Source organism: Lissotriton helveticus, chromosome 4_1, assembly GCF_964261635.1.
Source record: "Lissotriton helveticus chromosome 4_1, aLisHel1.1, whole genome shotgun sequence".
Taxonomy (NCBI): Eukaryota; Metazoa; Chordata; class Amphibia; order Caudata; family Salamandridae; genus Lissotriton; species Lissotriton helveticus.
Window position 1 is genome coordinate 712,538,891 of NC_136063.1, and position 22,433 is coordinate 712,561,323.

At 45.1% G+C, this 22,433-nt stretch overlaps 1 protein-coding gene across 1 annotated transcript in view; it reads right to left on the reverse strand.

Annotated features, from left to right (window-relative positions):
• ASXL3 (ASXL transcriptional regulator 3) overlaps nt 1-22,433 on the reverse strand; it is a 259,194-nt gene that overhangs the window by 39,307 nt on the left and 197,454 nt on the right. Inside the window, exons 8-9 of the mRNA XM_078687356.1 lie at nt 12,560-12,679; nt 442-605 (exon numbers count right to left, since the gene is read on the reverse strand). Of these exons, the coding sequence (XP_078543482.1) occupies nt 442-605; nt 12,560-12,679 (284 nt within the window). The remainder of the gene's footprint in view (nt 1-441; nt 606-12,559; nt 12,680-22,433) is intronic.

A 22,433-nucleotide genomic window follows, 5' to 3' on the forward strand; every position in this document is an offset into this window, starting at 1 on the left:
CTCAAGGTTATGCTTTTTTATGCCCCAACCCACTCAGCTAGAAGCAGCTTTGGGCAACTATACATCTTTAGTCAATTCCCTCTAAAATCCAAAGAACAGTTTTTATTAACATGCAGATGAAAGGTGTAAAGTTCAATGAACTCTTCTAAAGGTTGACACTTTGCTATTTGTATGGCTGTGAATCAGATTTTAAAAAAAATTAAAAAAATCAATAGACTGGACTTTAAACAGAAATGATTATAGTTCAACAAATTCATATTTGAACATCTCTTCCATGTTCATTGAATCACTTTAATTTATGTAATGAACAGTCAGTCCCAAACTGAGCTTCACTGACAAACGTGCCAATTTTATTTTGTTTTAAGGAGCTAGTCCTATTGACTGCTTGCATAAGCAAAATGAAAAACATTTAAGTGGCAAAAGATCTCTACATTCACCCACCTGCCTGTCTACTTCCGGGAGTAATAGCAAAAGGTATTGTTGGAAATGTTGTGGTAAAGATGCAAAAGTATGCTTGTTTATTAAAGCCCTCAGGTTAGTGTTCACCAAAATGGATCCCGGTGTTTCAATGTCAATATCCTCCGCCTTGGTCCATTTCAAGTGCCCTAAAAAAGATAGAACAATAAAAGATTAATCAATACCCTCATTAAAGATTACACAAATGGCTTCTTTAGGATGAACTGATCAGCTGTACACTTATAAAAAAAAAAAGAACTTGCAACAGGAACATTCTATTTATTTTGCCACTTCTGGTGTACTAGCTGCTGCAAGTCAAACAGCATAGTATAGCACTGCTCGCTACATGATTATTTCATGCTGAACTAGTACAAGCTCTGAAACAGCAATGTTAAATTCTTGGAAAACCATTATTTTTTAAATAAAAAAATACACATAACAGTAAAGTTACAAGGTTTATTACAATCGCCGTTTAACATACCTCTTTAGAGCAGAACCTCATCACCCTACACATTCATATTCAATTAACAAGAGATCCACCACACCTCATATTAACTTGTCTCTAGTTTATCATTCAACCCGGAAGGGTCATTCCCGCCATCCATTACCTATTCCATCAATTATATCTAAAGGTTAAGTAAAAGTAATTTGTTGAAAACACTATTGGTCCACAACTATCCTCAAATCATTGATGTTAGAAACAAAATATTGTCCTTATTAGGCTTGCAGGAGTCCCTGGCTTCAAGGGTTAATTTTTTCAAATTAAACATTAATAACCTTTGGTGTGCCATGTCTTTATCTATTGGGGTGGACATAAGTATGCACAGGAAAATGTGAACGCACTATTTTGGAAGGTATAACATGATCATATCAATTCGCTGGAGTCTCCTACCTAAGAGCATTGTGTCGCTTTCTGACTTTCCCAGCAGGAAACAACAACATGATCAGCATGGTGTCTTACTTGTATTAGAGATGCACAGCTTCTTGATAAATGTATTACTCCATCAAGAGCATAGTTTAAGATGTGTATGATGAGCTTATAACAATCTGGCTGGTGTGTTTTATAGCAGTTACCTATTCTGATAAGGTTAGCTCTAATATATAACTTAATTTTTTGCTCTAGTTTTAAAACTTTATATCTTGGATCAAAATTATAGCCATTACATAATTCATTAGTTGACTCTATAAAAGTATTATAAACTCTCCTTGGCTTACCTCAGTAGAGTGATAAGGACGACCTGATTTTGAAAATGATTGTCGTGGAAAATACACAACTAAAGTAGCAGCAGTGTAAATTTCACCACTGGAGCAATACATATTGACTAAGAGGTCTGAAAATCAACCACAGTTTCTGAACTAGTACTAAAATGCTCAAAGAGCATACAGTGGCATGGCTGTCTTTAACCCCTTCGATGCTGGTGACGGAACCGTTCCGTCATCAGTTACGGCTGAGCTGTGCTGATGACGGAACGGTTCCGTCACGACCACGCCCTGTTCTGGAATGTCCAGCACAGGGCGCGGCTAACGCGCCGCACGGAAGCGGTTAAGGCACTCAAGGGCAGTCTGCCCTTTCGCCAAACAGGTAGGTTTACTTAACGGGAATGCCCGATAACCACACCTGGACGTTCACTGATAAGCCTGCGGATCTTATCCATGTGTGGTGTCTGAGCACCACACTTGACCCATTAGCCCTTCCTAGACAATCCGAGGTGTTCATGTTGGCGTGGATGACAAACCTGGCCGCATCAGCCCATCCTGAATGCTTAGGGAAAAGGAATCCTGTATTTCAGGACTGCTCGTAAGATCTTACCAACCATGTCTCAGTGTGAGTGTGTAGCTTACAAGGAGGAAGATGTCACTGATCGGCATGCAATGTCAGAAGTGGGTTGAAAAAACGATCTATATGAGAGAGGAAGGCTTGTGCTCCAGAGTAGAAGGAATGGTTTCTGCTCTGGCCGTGCATCAACCTCCATATATTTTGCATACCCACTACATTTATTAAACTACCCAGCTTCCCCATATTGGGATGGTGTGTCTGCTTCAACTGGGAGCTATCTAGGTGTGCGTTTTCAGTACTACATTTAAGTCTGCACCTAATACAGTCGTGGCCTGTGGCAACTCTGCCAGGAGTCGACTGAGGCTGTGCATTGTATCAGTTTATAATTCAGGTCAGACATAAGCATTAAAAAGCTCAACAATTCCCCCCTATGCAGTCTCCCATTGCCACTATGCAACTGCCTAGTGTGTCAGTCCATACCACGGTCACCATGAATGCTACTGTCTTTTTTACTAAGATCGCCACTCCTCTGGATCCTGTGGTATAAACCAAGAGGCAGGCTACCGTGCATTTCCCACTGCCCAGTATTGCTCTAACAGTACCTCTCAGATGCATTCCTTGCAGATATGCTAAATCTGCGGCATACCTGGCCAGAGCCTTCATCACTAGTCCCCGTTTAATTTTGTGCCCCAGTCCATTAACAGTCAATGCTAAGAATGTAAGTGTGTACTGTCATGGCGATGGATCGTACCCCTTTCTCGCCTCTTCGTCTCCACATCAGTTTTACATGTCCCCCCGTAGTTCCCTCCCCTTAAGAACATCTTCAACTGGTCAACTTTGTGCCAACTCCCGTCCCTCCTCAACCCTTACAGTGCCACAGTCCTTGAACGGACCGCCACCCCAATTCACGGTATGTGGGTTGCCCTCTTGTTCCGCCTTGTGCTTATGGAACCATCAGAAAGGAAGAACTTGTCTATGCCCGACCGTGGGAGGCACAGGCGAAGAAAAGAGAATAACTGGGCTGCACTACTGCAGCTCTCCCCTGTCCTCACCACAGGATATCGGCAGTCTCAGCAGGACGAGCAATAGCTTTTAGTTGACTGCCCTTGCTTGACTGCATCATTCAACCCCAAGTCAGAGTCCTCTCCCTCAGAGGTGGCAGGCTCTTCTCGCACGGTTTCCCACCTGTTATTTGTCTCCATGGTTCGATCCCCTTGGATCTTGGCTACTATTCTTGTCCTATCCAAATCAGCATGGTTCCAAGATGGGGCAGCCTGTGGACATCATAGGGGCCTATGGTGTCAATTCTGTTCTTGTCATTCCGAGTCTCTGGCTGTTCCCTTGTCTGTGGGTGCCGGATAGCCTTGTTTCTCCAGTCATTCCAAAACCTCTTGCACTGATGTTAGAGAAATGAGCCATCTCCTATGTGGTTAATCTGAGTTTCGTGGGGAAGATTAAAGCGTATCTGACCTCCAGATGTTTTAGGTGTCATTTTACTCCTCTAAAGGCCTCTTTTTTACATTGTACCAGTGTAGTGTAATACGGATAAATGGTTAACAGCCGCTCCGTCTATTTGCCAAGGACCGTGGGCCCGCATATGTTGTGGTATAGCGTCTCTCTTTCTCTCTGAAATTCAGTAGTCTGGCCACCACTGTATGGGGTGGGGCGCCCGGTATCAGAGGCCTACTGGTAATTTAGTGTGTATGCTCTACTGTGGACCATTTGGAGGTCATCACCCTCAAGCACTAGAGAAGACAACCAGTCCTCCAGGAACAGTTCTATACAGAGTCCTTCCGCAGGCTCCCGTATTCCCACCAGCCGAACACTTTTGCGGCGGGAGCACCCTTCCACCTCATCCAACTTTCTTCTTAGAATGACCACTTCCTGCTCCAGCGTAATCAAATGAGCCAGATGCGCAAGTGTTGTGTTGTGCTACTGTAGGAAGCTGGCTCTGTATATGGTATTGGCACTAGGTGGGTATACCGTGAACAAAGTCCAGGGGTTCCCCAAACGTGTACAGGGCTCAATGTAAAACCCAAAGTGCTCTAATAGTAGTGTGGGCGGCCTAAAGCGAGCAGCCTTAGGCCTAACATAGAGGAGTGAAAGACATTTATTGCACAACACTGACCAATCATGGACACACAACTCAAAAAGGAGATCCAAATCAATTTTAGAAAAATATACTTTGTTTGTATTTTATTTTAAGAACAAGATCTTCGCAATACATTAAGTAAGTTTTTAAATAAAAAATACTTTTCACTTTCAAAAGTCGACACACATTTTTTAGGAAGCAGTTCAATGTTATCCTATGGCGAAAGCAATAATGCTGTTTAACAGGTTAGTACCACACTTACAAATCCAGTCTTCAGGTCTAAATGTCAGCGAGGAGCAAGGGTCAGCTGAGTGCCAAAACTGCACCACCAGTGGCAGAGGGGCAGCCGGGTGCAGAGGTCAAAGTTGGAGTTCAGCCCAATGCGTTTCAAGACACACTGCTTGCAGGTAGGTGCATTGGTTGCAGGGGCCAAGCTTTGGGGGGTTAGGACAAGCAAAGGGGGGCCACAAAGCAGCACCAAACATACACCACCAGCAGCACAAGGGTGGACGGGTGCAGGGTCTAAAATTAGCGTTGGGAGCCCAATGCATTTCAAATGAGTTTCTTCTTTTGACAAACAGGCTGCAGGCATCACACCAGAGGTTACAAGAGGGAGACCAATGATTGCAGAGGTAAGAAGAGATGTAGGGGATCATAGGGGCACCATAGGTTCATCTCACCAATACCCAGGGGCTTCAGGTACAGAGGTCCCTTTCAGTATCGGAGTCTTCTTACCGGAGCTGGTCGAGATCAGGGGAAGCGTCGTGATTCAGGGAGCAGGTGTCATTATGGGTTGTCAGGAGCGGTCAGCCAACACTGGACTCTAGGTCAGGTACACTGGGGAGACTTCCTTGGGCAGGTGGGCCATTCAGACTCGGACTGTGGGCTTTGGGTGCAGAGTGGGCAGTAGATGTGGATCTGGAGTGCTTGGAGTTGGATTCTTCTGAACAGAGCTGCTGTCCTCGGGAGATTGGAGTCTTTTTCGAAGGCAACAGTCCTCACAGGCTTTTGCGAGGTTGCTGGCTGCAAATTAGGTCACAGGGTCATCAAATCTGGAGACAGGCCGGTAGGGCTGGGGCCAAAGCAGTCAGGGATGTCTTCTTTCTTCTTAGGTCATCGCAGATCTGAGTTACAGGTCTGGGGGAGCCACCTAAATACTAGATTTAGGTGTGTTCTGGGGGAGTAGTAGATCGGTCCAATGGGCACCTTACCTGGGGTGAATATACCCTCTATTATGCCACCCTTCTGTGGGAGGGGGCATAGACCTAACCCTGATTGATGGGGTCCCCATCTTCAAGATGATAGAGGACTGAAAGATGTGCTTCACCTCAACTCTCCCAAAAAGTCAAAAAACGTTGTGTCTTTCTAAAAGTCTTAGGCATGGTTATGGGTTTGGCGGTGGGGAAGCGGGGCAGCACGCCACCACCCTGCTCGACCGCCTGCAGGATTACAAGTTGTAATCTAGGCGGGCGGTCTTGCGGCGCCTGTCCCCGGCGCTGCCTTTTTTAAAATACTGTCATCTCTTGCAAGGAAGCCCATGGAATTTGCAATTCGCCAATGGTTGGCTGATTGCACTGCAGCCCTTTCTCCCACCACATCTATGTGTTTGCTCTCTTTATTTGGCGGTGTGGCATTCTCGCTGCCTGGGAGTTTGCTCCTTTACGGGCAGTAGTGATGACTAGTGAGTCAGGTGGGAGCTGACAGCGAATGTATATAGTGTCAGATGTGTAGGTCTTGTATTTCGTATCCAACGTTGGTGTTATATCCCTAACTCGGACAGGATCTTTAAAAATGTGAGGGGTGTGACGAAGCATGCCCTTGAACACTGGGAGATAATGGGGGGAGCAATGAGTTGAAGAAAGGGGTTTGTAAAGAAAATCCTCTTCTAAGGGCTCCATGTAGAGTTCTACTTTATGGAATAAGACAGCTCTACTAATGAGTTCCTGTAAAGATGTAAAGTAATCAGGAGGGGAGGGATGGGCAGTGTAAAGGTCTGAGTCTGTGTCCCCTGGTGGGTCTATATCGTAGGTGGATCACTCTGTGGAGGATTATTATCCACGCTCTCCCCATACCCACCTGTGTCAGAATGTGCAGAATCCTGAGTTGTAATGTCAGGCGGTTCCTTTGTAGAAGGATGTGGGAAGATGAAGGCAAAGGTGGGGAAATGGGTGGTGGTGGCAGCAACATCAATATCAATAACAGTCTCAATCACATGGTGGACATCAGTGTCACATGGAGTCACATTGCATCAGTATCACATGGTGTCACAAGGTGTCACATGATGTCGCGCAAAGCGTCCTGAAAGCTATAGAGGAAAGAATGCAAACTAAAGCATGTAATAGCATGTAATGCAAGTTGAACTTAGTAAGGACACATAACTATAAAATAGTATTAAGTTCCACAAATAAAGGATACTCATTTATATCCAGAGGCAGACGCCCCCGCTACGTCTACCGTCGATGTACCATAGTTAGTTCATCTGAGCCATTTAGGAGCCGTTTGAGTCTTTGCGGGTCCGTGAAAATTTGGGAAACTCCTTGGATAGTCACCCGAAACTTAGCCGGTCCCACAAAGCCGAATTGGAGGCCCAGTGATCGTAGTTGTGGACGCAGGGCAAGGAAAGCCTTCCTCACTTTGACAGTTTCTTTCCTGTAGTCTCGTGAAATGTACACTTTGTTTGTTTTCCATAAGACATGATTGTTCTTGCGTACAAAGGAAAGTATTTGCTCCACATGCGGGTATCTCAAGGGTTTGTAGATGATGGGCCTAGGGCCTTTTTGGGTTTTTGTTATCCTACCCGGAACTCTGTGTGCCCTGTCGAATTCAAGTGGCTGGGTGAAGGTTAGGTTAGTCGCTTGTGTAAACCATGTCTCTAGGAATGAAACACACGAGTCATAAGCCTCCTCTGAGCCTTCCGGAATGCCAAATATTCGAAGGTTCCCCCTTCTATTCCTATCTTCCAATTCAGACAGTCTTCTAGTCATCTGGTCGGAGGCTATAGTGAGGCATTTAAGATCCCTACAGGTTGTAACCTCTGCGTCTTCTAGTTGACTGATCCTTGACTGAGTTCCTGTGAGTCGGGCGTTAGTGTCTCTTATATCCTGCCTAATGGCCAGGACTTCTTCTTTTGTAGATTTTGCTAGGTCGCGCACTTCTTCAAGTCTACTCAGTATAATATCCATAGCTTCGCTAACCTCTTTTTTACTTTTGATGGGCGACACAGGGGGTGGTTCAGCCTTGAGTCTTTTGAGATTTTTCGTGGTGTCCTTATCCCCCATGGTGTCTCTTGTCGTAAGTATGCGACAGGTGAAGTTCGCCGGGTTAGAATGAAGTATGTCACAGCAGGCGTGTTGTGGCGCTATATGCTACAGATATCTGATGCGCAGTGTCTACTATCGCAAACCGTTTGACACAATAGCCCTTGTTAGGATCAAAAGTTCACTGAATGCACGCTTTTTAATTTCTGCGTGTCAACTGACCAAAGCCTCTGCCTCTTGACCTGCGTCGCTCTCCCATAAGCCAGCGCCAACTTCAATGTAGGCTATTTCGCCATGCGTCACGATGTAGGCGCCCAGCGTGTTCCTCTCAGCCGCAAAAGGGGTTACATTTCGAACGCTGGTTTACCCCCGGCCAAAGTGTAGTAGCCAGCGTCGTCCGTTCACTCATTCGTCGCCTGAAAGCTTCAGATAGCGCTATACCGTCCCTGCGTTTTACCTCTCGTTCTTGTCATCCATTCATTCATGACACGCAGGGCTTGTTTTTTTTTTTTTTTTAAAACCGTTATTTGCATCAACAGGATAGACATGAGTGGGCCACAACCAATCCGGCCGGCCACAATTCAAAAAACGATCAAAAGTCAAAATAAGCAACACAAGGCCAGCTGGCGGGCAGGCAAACATATTTAAAACAATGCTAAGGAAAGGACAAGCGACATTAACGGCCCAATATCAGGATCAATGAGGTCCATTTTATAATAGGGGACAAGGCTCATGGCAGATTCATAAAATACGGAAAAAACAATAAACAGAAATACACCCACGCCAAAATGGGAAAAGGAGGGGGAAGGGAGGGGGGACGTGAAGACACGAGTCGGTCGTAGCACAAAACAAACGCAAAATATAGTAGATAAGCATACAAGTACTACCAGCATCTCACGCCCCCCACCCAATAACACGCTAACGAAGGCAAGGGGAGCAGATAAACTGCACGATCGAAACCTACTCGCCATACGAGCCTGGGGAAAAAAAGGGGGGGGGAGGGAAGGGGAGGGGGGAGGGAAAGGGGAAAAATAGGGGGGGGGGGAACAGAGGGGAGGAAACCAATAAGGGCAAGAACAGGGAAAGGGGAAGAAGGAGTAACAAAGAAAAAGAAATATAAAAGGAGAAACACAATCGTGCAAGATGGGCGCCACCCCGGGCCAGGCATCCCGCGGCTAATAATACACAAGAAAGTAGAGAGCTGGCGAGAAGAAGGGTATGGCAGTCGCGACGGAGCATCGAAACAGATAAAAGTGGCATAGCGACAGACCCCAACCCACTCATGCCAGAGAAGCGAGGACAGAAGCGGCACCGCTATAAAGGGATAGAAAAGGGCCATAGAACCAAAAAAGAAACATCTGAAAGACCCCGCCCACCCGTCCCACCCCGCACCCCTGCAGAAGGCTACGGCCTACCCTCCAAACAGCGTGCCTGTCGCCCTAATCCGAAACCCGAAATATAGTAAAGAAAGAAAGTAGAATAAGGAGACAAAAAGAAGGAGGAAGAGAATATGAAACAAAAATAAGATGTGAGGGAGGAGCCAGAGGATATGAACAAACACACTCGGCTACGACCCTCTCCCACCAGAAAATGAATAATTATCAAATCAGTGCTACACCTTCACATACAGCAAAAACCGCAGGGGGGGGGGAGGGGGGGAAATTTTAACGTTTCACAATGTCGAGAGTACAAGCATCAGTGCAACGGACAGGTAAACCAGCAGTCTATCAGTGTCTTGCAATTTACCCCCAGCCCTTCCTAATCACGAAACCAACCCAATAAAGGATAACATGGAGCGGACCACCCAGCACAGAATAATCGTAATGTTGACCAGGGTTACGGCAGTGATGTAGAGTAGGGAGAGCCACCATACTAATGGAATACAAAAAGTCAATGAAGCAAGTCAATTGTAGCAGCAATGACAGGGCAAGCAAAGGCAAGCCGGAGTCCAGTTTCGCAGTTCGACAATGCAAAGGTACCCCACCAGGACAAAAGCTCGAATCCATCGAAGCGGGAGCAAACAGCGGTCCACCATAGTTCCCAATTGTCCGGGAAGGAGCAGATCTCCGCGTCGTGTGCAAGTCCTCGAAGTCCGGGCGGTGAGAAAGCGGAGGTTCAAAAGCCACCGGCCCATCAAGCGGCCGAAGAACAGCGACAGCAACTCCTGGCGCAGCCGAAGGGGGCAAAGCAATGGAGGCATCAGGACGATAGGGGTGCATGAAAGAGCGACGACCCAAAATGGCGGCGGGCCGCATGGGGTCGGTAGAAGCACCGGGGGCCAAGACAGCGTACAAGGACATCAAGGCGTCCAGGACATCTCCGAGCGTGGGCGCTCGAGCACACGCCCAGGCCTCCGCGCAATCCGGCCAGCAAGGTTCGTCGGTGCAGAGCGGATCACCCCCCACGTCGTTGGTAGCCATTTTGTGAGTTTCGCCGCCCCGCACTCCACCGTGGGCCCCCAAACAGTTCCCAAATGTAGGACTTTACAGACCTCCGGAGGTTCCCAACAATGGCCTCACCGGCACAGAACGGGCAGGCGCTCAAGGGGGGGGGGGCCCCTCCGAACAGTGGCGGGCCCCACAAGCGAGAGCCAGGCGCGGGGTCCAGGGCCGCCGGACAGTCCAAAGGCGAAGGGACCCCTTCACACAGTCAGCCCCCGACACATCTCGTCCCCCTCCAGCCGCACGGTCCACAAATCGGGGCCGGTTCAGGATCGCCGGGGCATACACACAACGGCTCCCACCAGTGGCTCACTCTCGCGGCCGGGGCCGGCAATCTCAGCACCGCCGGTCGGGTCCCACAGGCGAGGTCCCGGTCTCGAGCGCCCGGAGGCCCCAATCCCACCGAGGGCACAGCTGCGGACCCACAGCACGCAGGAGCCTCCGGACCAGACGGTGAGTAAGAGTGGGTCGTTAAATTCCAAAATCTGTAGTGAAGTATCGTCGCAGTACAGGATATATTGCAGGATATTCGAGGTTGGCCGGAGGGCCGACGGAGCCGAGCTAAAAGGCGGCCATTACACTCTCGAGCTAGGCTCCTCCTCCACGCAGGGCTTGTTGATAGCATGTGTAGCGTGTACCTCTCTTTCCCCACTCTGTTACAGTACTCCTTCATCTGTAGGAACACACACTGGGTACAGCCAGCTGGTATGGGCAACTTGCCCTCGTGATGGTGCTCAAACTGCGGTGGATGGGCCATTGATGTTTAAGCGCGAGTGAAAGACGCACGTCTGTCCGCCATTTTGACGAGGCATGTGTGCAGCGCTATGGGGCACCAGTGATATATAGCCTGTGCAGGGTTGACAGTGTTAGCTCAGGCAAACTCCTCAATTTCCCCAGAGTCTAGTGATCGTGGAGGGCTGAGAGGGGACATTCGTGAAAAATACAGGCTCCGTTCTGGCCGATCTCACATAAGGTTGAATGCGCCCGCCATTTTGTGTTCGCCACTCGGGAGACTGAGAGACATTCTTAGGAAGCAGAAGGTAGCGCTATACTCACTAAGGAGCCCCGGGGAGCGTTATGAAGTAGTGGAGGGCGCTTGGTGCCTGTGGTGCTGAGCCTCAGATTGGCCTCGGATTAGGGCGCTGCAAGAGCTATCGGGACCTCGGGAATCCGCGTCTCCGTCGTTGTTAGGCGGGAATCCGCACTTCACATTATCGCAGCTCACAGGTCGCACAGACGTTCAGGAATCAGCCCCCGGAACGTCCTTCCTGTCCGATCCGTAATTCTGTCCTTGGATCCGATTTTCGGAGGGAGAAAGTGTCCCAAAAATCACATAGAGCTGGTCGCCACGGGAGGAGAGAAGCCTCACGCCGCCATTTCTCCCGGCGTCCAAACCACGCCCCCCTGAGGTCCTAAGTCTCTATGCACAGTTCTGTGTCTGAGCAGAACCCCTTTAACAAAAGCCTCTTCATCTGCAGCAGATGGCCCAGGGTGTTGTACCACCTCGGCGAAGCCGGGCCGAATAGGTCTGCAGTATTTTGTACGCGCCCCGAGTCGACGTGCGCAACGGTTCTGAAGACTCATTTTGGTGAGGAAGGCGCGGCAGGCATCACAGTTGGCCACGTTATGTTCTGAAGACTGAAACAAATTACGGACTTGATTTAGTTTGGTCCAAGGGTATTTTGTGTGGCTGCGAGGACAATAGCAAAAAGGCGTCCGTTCCATCACGGTCAAGGCATAGTGAAGCGACGCCACTGATATGGGACTAGGGTCCTATGGGCGAGGTCCAAGAGAGGCTGCGGTTAATATGAACCCAGCACGATCAAAGTATTCGAACGTCGACCAGCACAGGAAAGAAGAGGAATGTGATGGAAGTACAAGGCTGACAGAGGGAAGGCACTGCGTGAACGGCAAAGAGCACTGCCATGGTGTTGTAACCGAGCACAGGAGCAAAAGTTCAAACCCGATGGTGGAAAGAAAACAATCTAACAATGGAGTTGTTGCCCATGCGCATTATCACCAAGAGGAGGAGTCATTCTACCTCGTGAGTCCAAAGATGTCTTTGAAGAATAACAACTTGGACACCTTCGGGCCCAACACTAAATGGCAGGAGTATGCTGAGCATGTATATTTACACCCACGCATGCCTTGAACATGAAGTTCCCAGGCCCATCTGGATGACTCGTGAGATCCTGTGTAAACTTAACTAGAGGACACAGCGCTTTAAATAGTGTAATGGTGAGGCAAAATCGAAATTAGGCTACTTAATAAGCAGAGTACTGTGTATATTGTAAATAAAAGTGATTGCTCAATGCAATGGCTATTAATAAAAATAAAACATTGATGACTTTGATAAAAGGTAAGGGAACAGATACAATAAAGCATACACCCATACACCTCTGATTAAGTCCGTAAATAATTACTGATGTACCGCAACTTAGATCCACAGTAAACAAATAAATGAAATAACATAGAAATATGTACTAAATATAGAAAAAATACAACACAAAATTTCAACCAATGCTAGTCGACTTACCTAGTCCAGATTTCTTTAACCGTTTTAAGTGCTGGCTTGTTTGCTTTCCAGTGGGGGATTTTTGCCCAGATTTTGTTTCCTTATCAGAACTGTCACCTTCACCATTCTTAGATTCTGACCCTAGAATTTGAGGAAAGCCACCAAAAACAATATTTTGGTACAGACACAAAGTTGCGATCTCTTTTTTTGTCATGCGTGTAGATGGGACAATGACATCTGCATACAGCACAAATAGGAGACATAAATACACGAATAGTGAGCATTTGTCTACTCTACCTCATATCTAAGTCCTATATTGTTCAATATGGATAAAGATTGACAGGTAAAGGTCATGATTACAAAGAAGTGCCATTGAGAGGAATCCTGAAATATAATGTCTGTATTTGAATTCACCCTGGGTGAAGCACTAAAATATAGCAGAACAAGATAAAGAATGTTTGGCATTTGCGTTTCAGAAAGTAGCACGCTCCCTCCTTTCTCTGTGTAATGGATTTCTAATGTGCTGATACTGCCAAAAATGTGGGGGGTTCTTGGCGCTTGACAGAGCAAACTCGCCACCTACAATTATTGAAGAAAGTTAGAAAATGGTTTATTATTATTATTATATATTCAGGGTTTCAAGACGTACCTGAATATAGAGATCAACAGTTAACCTTGGGCATTAAGGTAAGGAATTGCAGCCTTACTATTTATAATTACATGTACTCACTCCTCACCACAATCAACCCTACCAGGGTGACCAGCTTCAGAAGAATTACTAATAAAGGTTTTTTATGCATAGCAACAATCATCTGTGGTTGAAAAGGAGACTCCACAACTCCTCACACATCATTCATGGTGACAAGCTTGACCATTGGATACCCTTAACATGGGCATCTCCACAAGATGCAGGCATCCAATAGGAATCACCATTTTCTGTGGGTGTCTGCTGCAGCGAGCAGGCACAAAAGGAATGAAAGGGAATTAGCACAAATCTAACATAAGGTGAGTCAAGTGCTAGTGGTCTGGCAGGGATAGCCTGCATTAATGGCAAATAACAGCTGAAATAATTGCTCACAACTTAGATTAGAATAATTTACATTCTTAAGAAATGCATGGTCCAGCACAAAAATGAATCCCTGCATTCAAAGTGCTGCTTCTTCATTGTGAGCCGTATGTGATGTGCTGAAGAATATGTAAGCACAAAAACACATAATGGGCAACCTCAAAAGAGAAGTGGGAATTAATATAAATAAACAAGTTTTAATGAGCACTGCAGAATGATGTCCGAATTGGAAGAGACATGTCGGCAAATCTTTAAAAATAACCATTTATTTTTTCTTCACAAAAGGGACCGAGCACCTTTAAGTACATGAAACAATACGTTGCTTCCCCAGTTCTTTATTTACCTACATTATTTTCTTTTTGTCTGTCAGAAAGTTTGCTTTTCTTGTTTTTGATCGTTTTTATTCATACATAACAAAAACCAGGACACCCAGATAAAAATCTTCAGTATTTAACAATGTGCATGTAATTTCTTGAATGAACTGAATGTTGATACAATCACGATGAACTAGAATCCAAGCTAAACACCAGAAGCCACAAAGAAACCATCTGTGAGTTGTAAGCCCAATGATAGAACTTAGTACCAGCATGGCTGTTTAAAGGTTTTGGAGGGCCTACAGGAACTACTTGGTTTGACCCTTAAGAGGTTGGTGGAATTCTTTCAGAACAGTGATGCGGGTTGTGTTTTCAAAATAGAAGCATACTACATGTACCAAATCTGACAAATGAGAAAAAAAGGTGCATGGTATTAATAGCACAGGCTGCCAGACACTAAGTACCAGAAGGGCATTATTCAATAAAATTACAATGACATTTACTAATTTTGCCAAAAATGATACCATGTAGACTGTCTGACGGACACTTCCCACCTTAACGAAACAAAAGAAAACAGTAATTCAGTCCATGTACGCTTAGGGGGTCCCCTCACAGTGCATGTATACATTCACAGGGGTGATACACGTTTTCCTCACCATTATAAAAGAATCGTCATGTGTTTACAAAATAATAATAGTTTAAACATCAAGGATGACTAGGACAATGAAGAACACAAGAACTGGATACATTAAGGCTTCAGTGCAATACACACAATGGGATAAAGTTTAACAAATTCTAAGAAGTAAAGCACAAGGTTGGGACTACACCCCAAAGTTGTGATAAATGAAACAAGGTAATCTAGTTATGTGTGCAGTGGAAATACAGTATGGGCCAAACAGATATTAACTACATCCGGAGACATTTAGCATCAACATGTAGTGTTAGGTGCTCAAATAAGATAAAAACACATTTTTTTAAAATGAAAAAACACTGAAATTCACCGGAAAGTATTTACTAAACTAACTATACTATATGAGCTATCTATAATATAGCTATCACTGATTATGACCTCTCATATTACATCACTCATGACACAGCCAACCACTTTGAGACAGATTAGTAAAAAAGTGACTTAGGCGACATTGAGACCTAAGAGACACAGATAAAGTGTTTTTACATCTGTAGAAACTGTAGAGTCTTCAAGTAGAGAAAATTAGTAGGGAATATTTGAGACTGTATGACAGCAGAAGAAAGAAAATACGAACATTCATCACATGTGGCAAGACATACTAATACAAACTGAATGAACCCAAGAGTTTATACTGGGAATTATAAAAGGTGTTGCCATATTGTACATACTCGGATGACCATTATTAAAAGGAAATTATAGATATGAGAACAACTAAGATTGATGGATCAATATGTGATAATGTGAGTAAGTATATCTTAATGTGATCCGTCCAAGATAGTGCTCATTATACTCATGTTCCAAAATAAATAGACTTTTCATCAACGGGATTGTCCATTATTTATGTTTGTAGTCTGCAGTTAGCATATCCACCAGAAAGTGCGTTACAATAGGTATGTTACTTGTTCTTCCGATGGATACTTCTGACTGCAGATGCCTCACCTTGTGAATAGACACCAGAGCAGTACCTACTATGCTGGAGGGCCTGTGGAATGGCCCAGACCAAAAACAGGAAAAGTGTCTCCCCCCACAGACCTAGCTATCAAGACAGTAGTGCTTCATGAACATGTGAACTGAAGTCCACATTGTAGCCTAACAGATGTCCAGAACTGGCACAATGCTTGCAAAAGCATTGGTAGAAGCCTTTGCTCTTGAGGGATGAGCCCTCTAGTAGGTGCTTCTAAGCCAATTTGAAGCAGATGTTGATGCAAAGGACTATTCACGTTGAAATCGTTCTTTCTGTACCGCCTTATCCTTCTTTGATCTTGCAAACCTCACAAAGAGCTGATTGTCCACTTAATTGATGTAAAAACTCAAAGCTCTTTTGAGCTCCAAATGATGGGAGTCTCTCTGCCTCTTCAGAGGGATGAGGTGGAGCAAAGAATGCAGAGGGAGGTGGATTGTCGCAAACACAAGGAAATGATGGACGGAGCGCTGAAACTATTCAGACACTCACCCCCAGTCACAGATATGGGTTGAATCCATCATTGTTCTGTAGCTCACTTACCACCTCAGTTCAGACTCAGCTATATGCAAATCAGTCTTGACCCTGTGCCTCATAGGAACAGTCCAGCCCGAACTGCCTAGCCAGGTCTTCCCTGATTCGGAAACAAGCATCCTGGGACTGGTTTTGGGGTAACACCCCTCATCAGCCAGGCAAGCTTGAAACCAGTGGCAAAGTGAGCAAGGGTACTGAAAAGGGCATGAAAAGGCGTCACAACCCTTGGTGTTATGGAATAGAGCGACAATCCTACCAATCTGTCTAGAAAAAAGCTAGTATATGGTTGCTGCACAGACAGAGCTTGTAACCGACTCGCACAACAAACTGATGTTATTGCTGTGAGAAAGACTGTTTCAGAGTAACAAGATGTAGAAGGCATTTAGCTCTTAATGAGGCACACATCAAGAATGTGCAAACCAATTGAAGGTCCCAGTGTGGAATCACAAAAGGTCTGGGAGAAAACATGTGGAGTGACCCTGTCACAAACACATCACAAAATCTGATATAAATAACAATGGTTGGTCTGGTAAATGTACAAAGGCTGACACATAATCTACAATAGTGTCCAGAGCAATTCCCTGCTGTGCACAATCTAGCAAAAATTAGCAACATCGCTTACAATTAGGACTTCTGCGTTTGAAAAACTGAAAGGCACACATAGCCAGAAACGTCTCCCAAGCCCAATGTAAATGTGTTTTTGTGGACAGAGGTCTGGCTGTTAAGATGACATCCACTACCTCAGGAGGGAGATCAAAGGAGTCACCTGTCACTGATCAATCTCCACGTATGGAGGTGTAAGTTGTGCAGACCTGGGTGTAAGACTCTGCCCTGCTGCTGCGACAGAAGCAGCAACTTGATAGGGGGACAGATGCTCATGGCCAGAAGTTCCAGGCACCACGCTCTTCTGGACAAATCCAGAGCCAGTAAGATGGATTGTGTCCAGTCATTCCTGGTCTCCTTCAGAACTTTGGGCAGGAGAGGTTGTGTGGGAAGGCATACTAGAGTTTCGAGTCCCACCGAAGGCAGAAAGAGTCTACGAGGGGGAGTTGCCTAGGGAACTTCAACCCGCAAATGTTTGGACACTGCATGTTCTCAGCAGTACTGAAGAGATTGATCCAGGTTTTTCCCCATTGCTGGAAGACACCCTGCTCCACCTCGGAGTGGAATTGCAGTTTGTGATCAGTTACGCAACACTGGCAGTTTGCCCGCCCTGGCGTTCAAACATTTGGCTAGGTATAGATAACTTTATTTTAGCTTTAGCATAGCAGGTTTGAATCCATTTAACTACCCAACTTGCAATATTAGATTTAGAGATGGGATTGCCTTTGTGAGGTGTAGCAAATGCAACAAACTGTTGGTTTGTTTTACGAAAATCTTATGATCATTTAATATAATACAATAACGCTCTTCTGGAATCAAGAGTATGAAGAGCCCTTTCTGCTACGGAATCAAGTTGAGGAAAGAACACCGGTAACTCAACTGATTGGTTGATATGAAAAGCAGAAACCACTTTGGGAAGGAATTTGGGGTTGGTGCGAAGAACTACTCTGTCTTTATGAAGCTGAAAGAAGGGTTCTTCTAAGGTTAATACCTGTACCTCACCAACTCCTCTCAATGAAGAAATTGCAATGAGGAAGGCAACTTTCCATGAAAGAAACTGCAGCCGACAGTTGTGTAATGGCTCAAAAGGGGCACCCATGAGCTGTGTAAGCACAATGTTGAGTGAGATTCCAAACAGGTGCGGAGGCACTCTAGGTGGTATTATTCTCTTAAGGCCCTCCATAAAGGTTTTAATTACTGGAACCTTGAACAAAGATAGATGTTGTCTGTTTTGCAAATATGCAGTTACTGCTGCAAGATGCAAACGAATGGAAGTGTAGGCCAAACCAGCACATTGTAAATGCAGAAGGTAACAAATGATATTTTGAGCAGGTGCTTTTAGTGGATCAATATTATTATTAGTACATTACATAACAAATCTTTTTCATTAAGCTGCATAGCATGCTCTGATAGTAGGCTTCCTTGGTTCCTTAAGAATGGTCATACATTCTGGTGGCAAGTTAAGAAATCCAAACTCTATGACTTCGGGAGCCAAATCACTAGATTGAGCTCATTGGGATTTGGATGTTCTGCGTGAGAAGACTGGAATTGAAATGTAGCTTTTGATGTGGAACTATTGACAGTTCTAAAAGTGTTGTGAACCATGCTTGTGAAGTCCAAGTGGGAGCTACTAGGAGCAGTGTGAGGTATGTTTGCCCGAGCTTCCGAACCAGAAATGAAAGGAGAGGCGGAAAAGAATAGGCAAATATCCCGGAGCGGGAAGGTGGATTTCACGGTCCTCAGCAGCCCTCCTGAATACTGTAGCAAAATAAGTGCTTTCCTCTGCTGCTGGGCCTGGGAGAGAGGACCAACCCAGTATTGAGTGAGGCATCCAGCCCACTGGCATCCTGTAGGTCTATGTAGCAGTCATCAGTTATCATTGTAAGGAGAGGCAAAGTCTTCCACATCCCCAACATTGTTGTCTCCATAACTCTGGCTCTGGTCAAAAGGCTGGTGTAATGTCTGTGAGCAGTAGTGGAATTGTGTCTGTCAGATCTAGAACTGGATATGGCCTCGGTTGAGAAGACGCCGGCTCAGTCTTGGACACCATGGTGGGTTGCGAGTATTCCTTCAGTGCAGGTAGCATCAGGGCCGGCGTCAACGCTTGAGGAACCAGCCTTGATTTTAGCACCAGTCTGGATGGCGATATGAAACCAGAAGCGGATTCAAGGGGCCCAGGTGGTAAGGAGTGGTAACCCGCTTATGGTAACCTAACTGGGGGTCCCTGTTGATTTTTGGAGCCTGAACGAACATCAGAGGAGGACAGAAGCATGCCAAAGATGAGCAGCAAAGCCTCTCAAAAGGCCTCAACCTGCTACAAAATCAATGATGGACCCGGGAACTCAAGGACCATCAGGACCAGGGATGTAACTGGCTCCTTGGTGAAACTGGGGCGAGACCTGGAGGCATGTTGGTGACCTTGTGCCTTCGCTGCAGAACAAGGGTGGGGGAAGGGGCAGAGTCCCACTTGGACTTCTTATATTTTTTCACTGACTTACCCTAACACCTCGACCACATGAAAGATTTGCCTTGGGAGTGGGAGCAGGAACGAGTCCTAGCTTTCAACTTCAATCTGGACAGAGACCGGAGCAGAGTCTTCCATTATTTCTCCTCACAGAACTTTGCCTCATGTTCTTGGGTGGCTTCAAGCTTCATCTGAACACAGACGTTTGAGGCTTTAGAGTCGTGCGACGTACCCAAGCATCAGAGGCACAGCTCTTGGGAATCTGTTGCAAGTGTCAGGCAGCGACAGTACCTACAAGGCTTAAATATTGTTTAAGAAAGCGAACATCCCTTGTGCAGTGTCTTGTGATATTTTATGATGGAACCCTTTTGGCTAGTAACGGAGACCGTAGAGTTTTGATGGAGGGGTCAGAGCGCAAGGCCATGAAAGCTTGTTTAAGAATGGTGAGTTCACAGTTACTAGCAGCAGAATAACGGTGTGTAACACTAAGCTCCGTGTGAGCAGTAGTTATTGGTGGGTACCAAGGCTGGGTAAGACGCTACAAATGGCGATGAGATAGGGGATAAGTAACCCAAAAAAACACCGTTGTCTCCTAGAGAGTTTGCCGTGGTACAAGCAAACTGTTCTTGTGTGTTGCAGTGGAAAAACAGAATCGATGCTTAATACACGTGGAGTCAAGGCACAACTCCAGCCACTGCAAAGGAGGTGAAGACAACAGACGTCTTGCAAAGAATCTATATGATAAAGGTAGAGAACCTGCTGGTCAAGCCATACATAAAAGGTACCCTACTGCCCCGCAAGATAAAGTTTTACATTAAACTGAGTTTTAAAGCTGAAAGCAGATTCAACCGGTTTTATGAAGCGAAGCCGCTGAAAATCATAACTTGCAAGATAACGCTGCCTACATAAGCATTGCAAGGCGGATATCAACCAGGTGTTAGAAAATGCAAATTGACATTTATAAAAAAATTAATAAATGACTTCCTAAATACACTAAAGTCATCATACTAGAGCATTCGAAGTTGGCTCAAGGAGAAGTGTTTATGGGTTGTGCTTCAGAGCAGTCTATACCCGAAGCAGTTCATTCACAAACTTGCAGAGTGGGGCTCAGAACAACTTCACAGGTCTTTGGAAAATAAGGATTCCAGACTGACTCTCATAATAATGACATTTTTTTGATGGCTGCGAAGAACATCGCGTTTCTAGCTTTCATTAAAGAGGAGTCAGAGGCATGTCGCATGGTCTTGCATACGAGTTGTCTAAACCAAGTCACAGGGATCCCCCCGTGGTGTCATTAAGTTTCACACTGGTTTACAACGCTACTGCATTGCTGAAACCACCACCACCTTTTGATACCACCAAAAAGCAAAATATTGGTGACTGATGGACTGCCAAGAATAGAGACATTTGATAATTTCAGTGATGCGCTCGAAGTGACTGATAAAAAAAAAAAGGATTATCAAGTATTTCCCAAAAATCTTGCTAGTGATGGTGTGAAAGAAGTCAAAGAAAATGCAGAAAACTGACGAAGAAATTACATGTTGTCAGATTCAAGAAACAATATCTCAAGCTCAATCCAGTATCAAACGTTGATTACGAAAGATACATTTTCAGTCAAGAACGCCAAAAGGTTAGTGAAACCATTGATGCGTTTTAGGAGCGACATGATACCCTCATCAAACACTAAGTTCAATTAATTTAATGATGAAGAACCTATGCGACTTAGAGTTATTGATGGCTGCTTGACAGATTCATGCGGACTTACATTCAGACAACGAATGCGGTGAGAAACTTTTAGTCTGGAGCGAGTGTTGATGGCTGCCAGAAGTCATGAGCGTGATGAAAGACAAGCCGATGACATGGCGGCCGGAAGTGTCCAGAGGGAATCAGTTATAAGTATAAAAAGTAAGCCAAAGACTAGGTGACACAAAGTGTTATGTACAGTTAAAAAGAAGTAATGTTTTAGGTGTGGATTTACATTTCCACACAAAGGTAAATGTCCCGCCATTGGACAGATATGTAGAGGCTATAGAAAAGAGAACAATGTTGTGACAGTTTGTAAAGCAAAGAAAAAAGTAAATACATCACAGTGCGAAGACAAAATGGCTGATAGAAAATTCCAGAGGCAACGTTCGAGGCACACCCACAAGTCCAATTGGCGCGATCAATTGAGGCAAATCGACACTGAGCAAAGTTGATCGTCATCTAAATCCTCGTCAAACAGTTTGTCTGCCTCTATATAAAATGAAAGTGAGGAAGATGGTTGTGCCATGTCGATTTATACCTCGGAGAAACGTGCACGTCAGACTGGCTGCATGTGAGTAAAAATGTCAGTCAAAGAAAAGTTGACATGCCAAAGCACCAAAGTCATACAAAGATTGTCCGAAAATTACATTGAAAATAAATGAGTGCTCAATACATTTCATCATCGACAGTGGTGCATCGATAAACATAATGCCAGAAGAGAAATACAATGAATTATCTCCATTGCTCAGACTTATGCCATTGCTTCCCAAGGTGTACACATGGGCTGCATCGGCACAAAAAAAAAGTCATGGTTCATTTGTCTTGACACTTAAACACACGAAAAGGAAGGTGCAAGCACCCATCCAAGTGCTTCCAGGTACAGCAGTAAGTGCCAGTCTGCTCAGTTTCAGTAACGCCGCTGATATGGGACTGATTTCTGTGAATTACAACCTGAATGCTTACCATGAAATAGTAATTCCATTTCCTTCGTTGGTTCATGGTTTAGGAAAGCATAAGTCTATGAAAGCAAAGTTACATATTAATGAAGATGTCCATCCTGTTGCTCGAAGACCTACACAAGTTGCTTTTCATTTACAAGAAGTGGTTGAAAAAGAACTTGAATGGTTACTTAAGCATGACATTATTGAGCCTTCGGTCTGACACCATGGGTTTCTTGCATTGTGGTAGTGCCCAAAAAGGACAGTGAAAAAGCTGTATGCATATGTGTTGTTATGTGTCAAGCAAAATAGGCAATTGAACGAGAATGATATCCAGTGCTGCTGACATGATAACACAATTAAATGGTGCAAAGGTCTTCTCTCGCCTTGACGTAAATAAAGGTTATCATCAGTTGGAACTCGGAAAAAAATGCAGGTATATTACAACCTTTTCTACACATGCCAGTCTGTATCGATATAAGAGTCAATTTTAGTGTGTCTTTGGCTGTAGAACTTTTCATCATTCGACGTTTCATACAGCCTGTTGTGAATGTACTCAATTATAATAATGACATTGA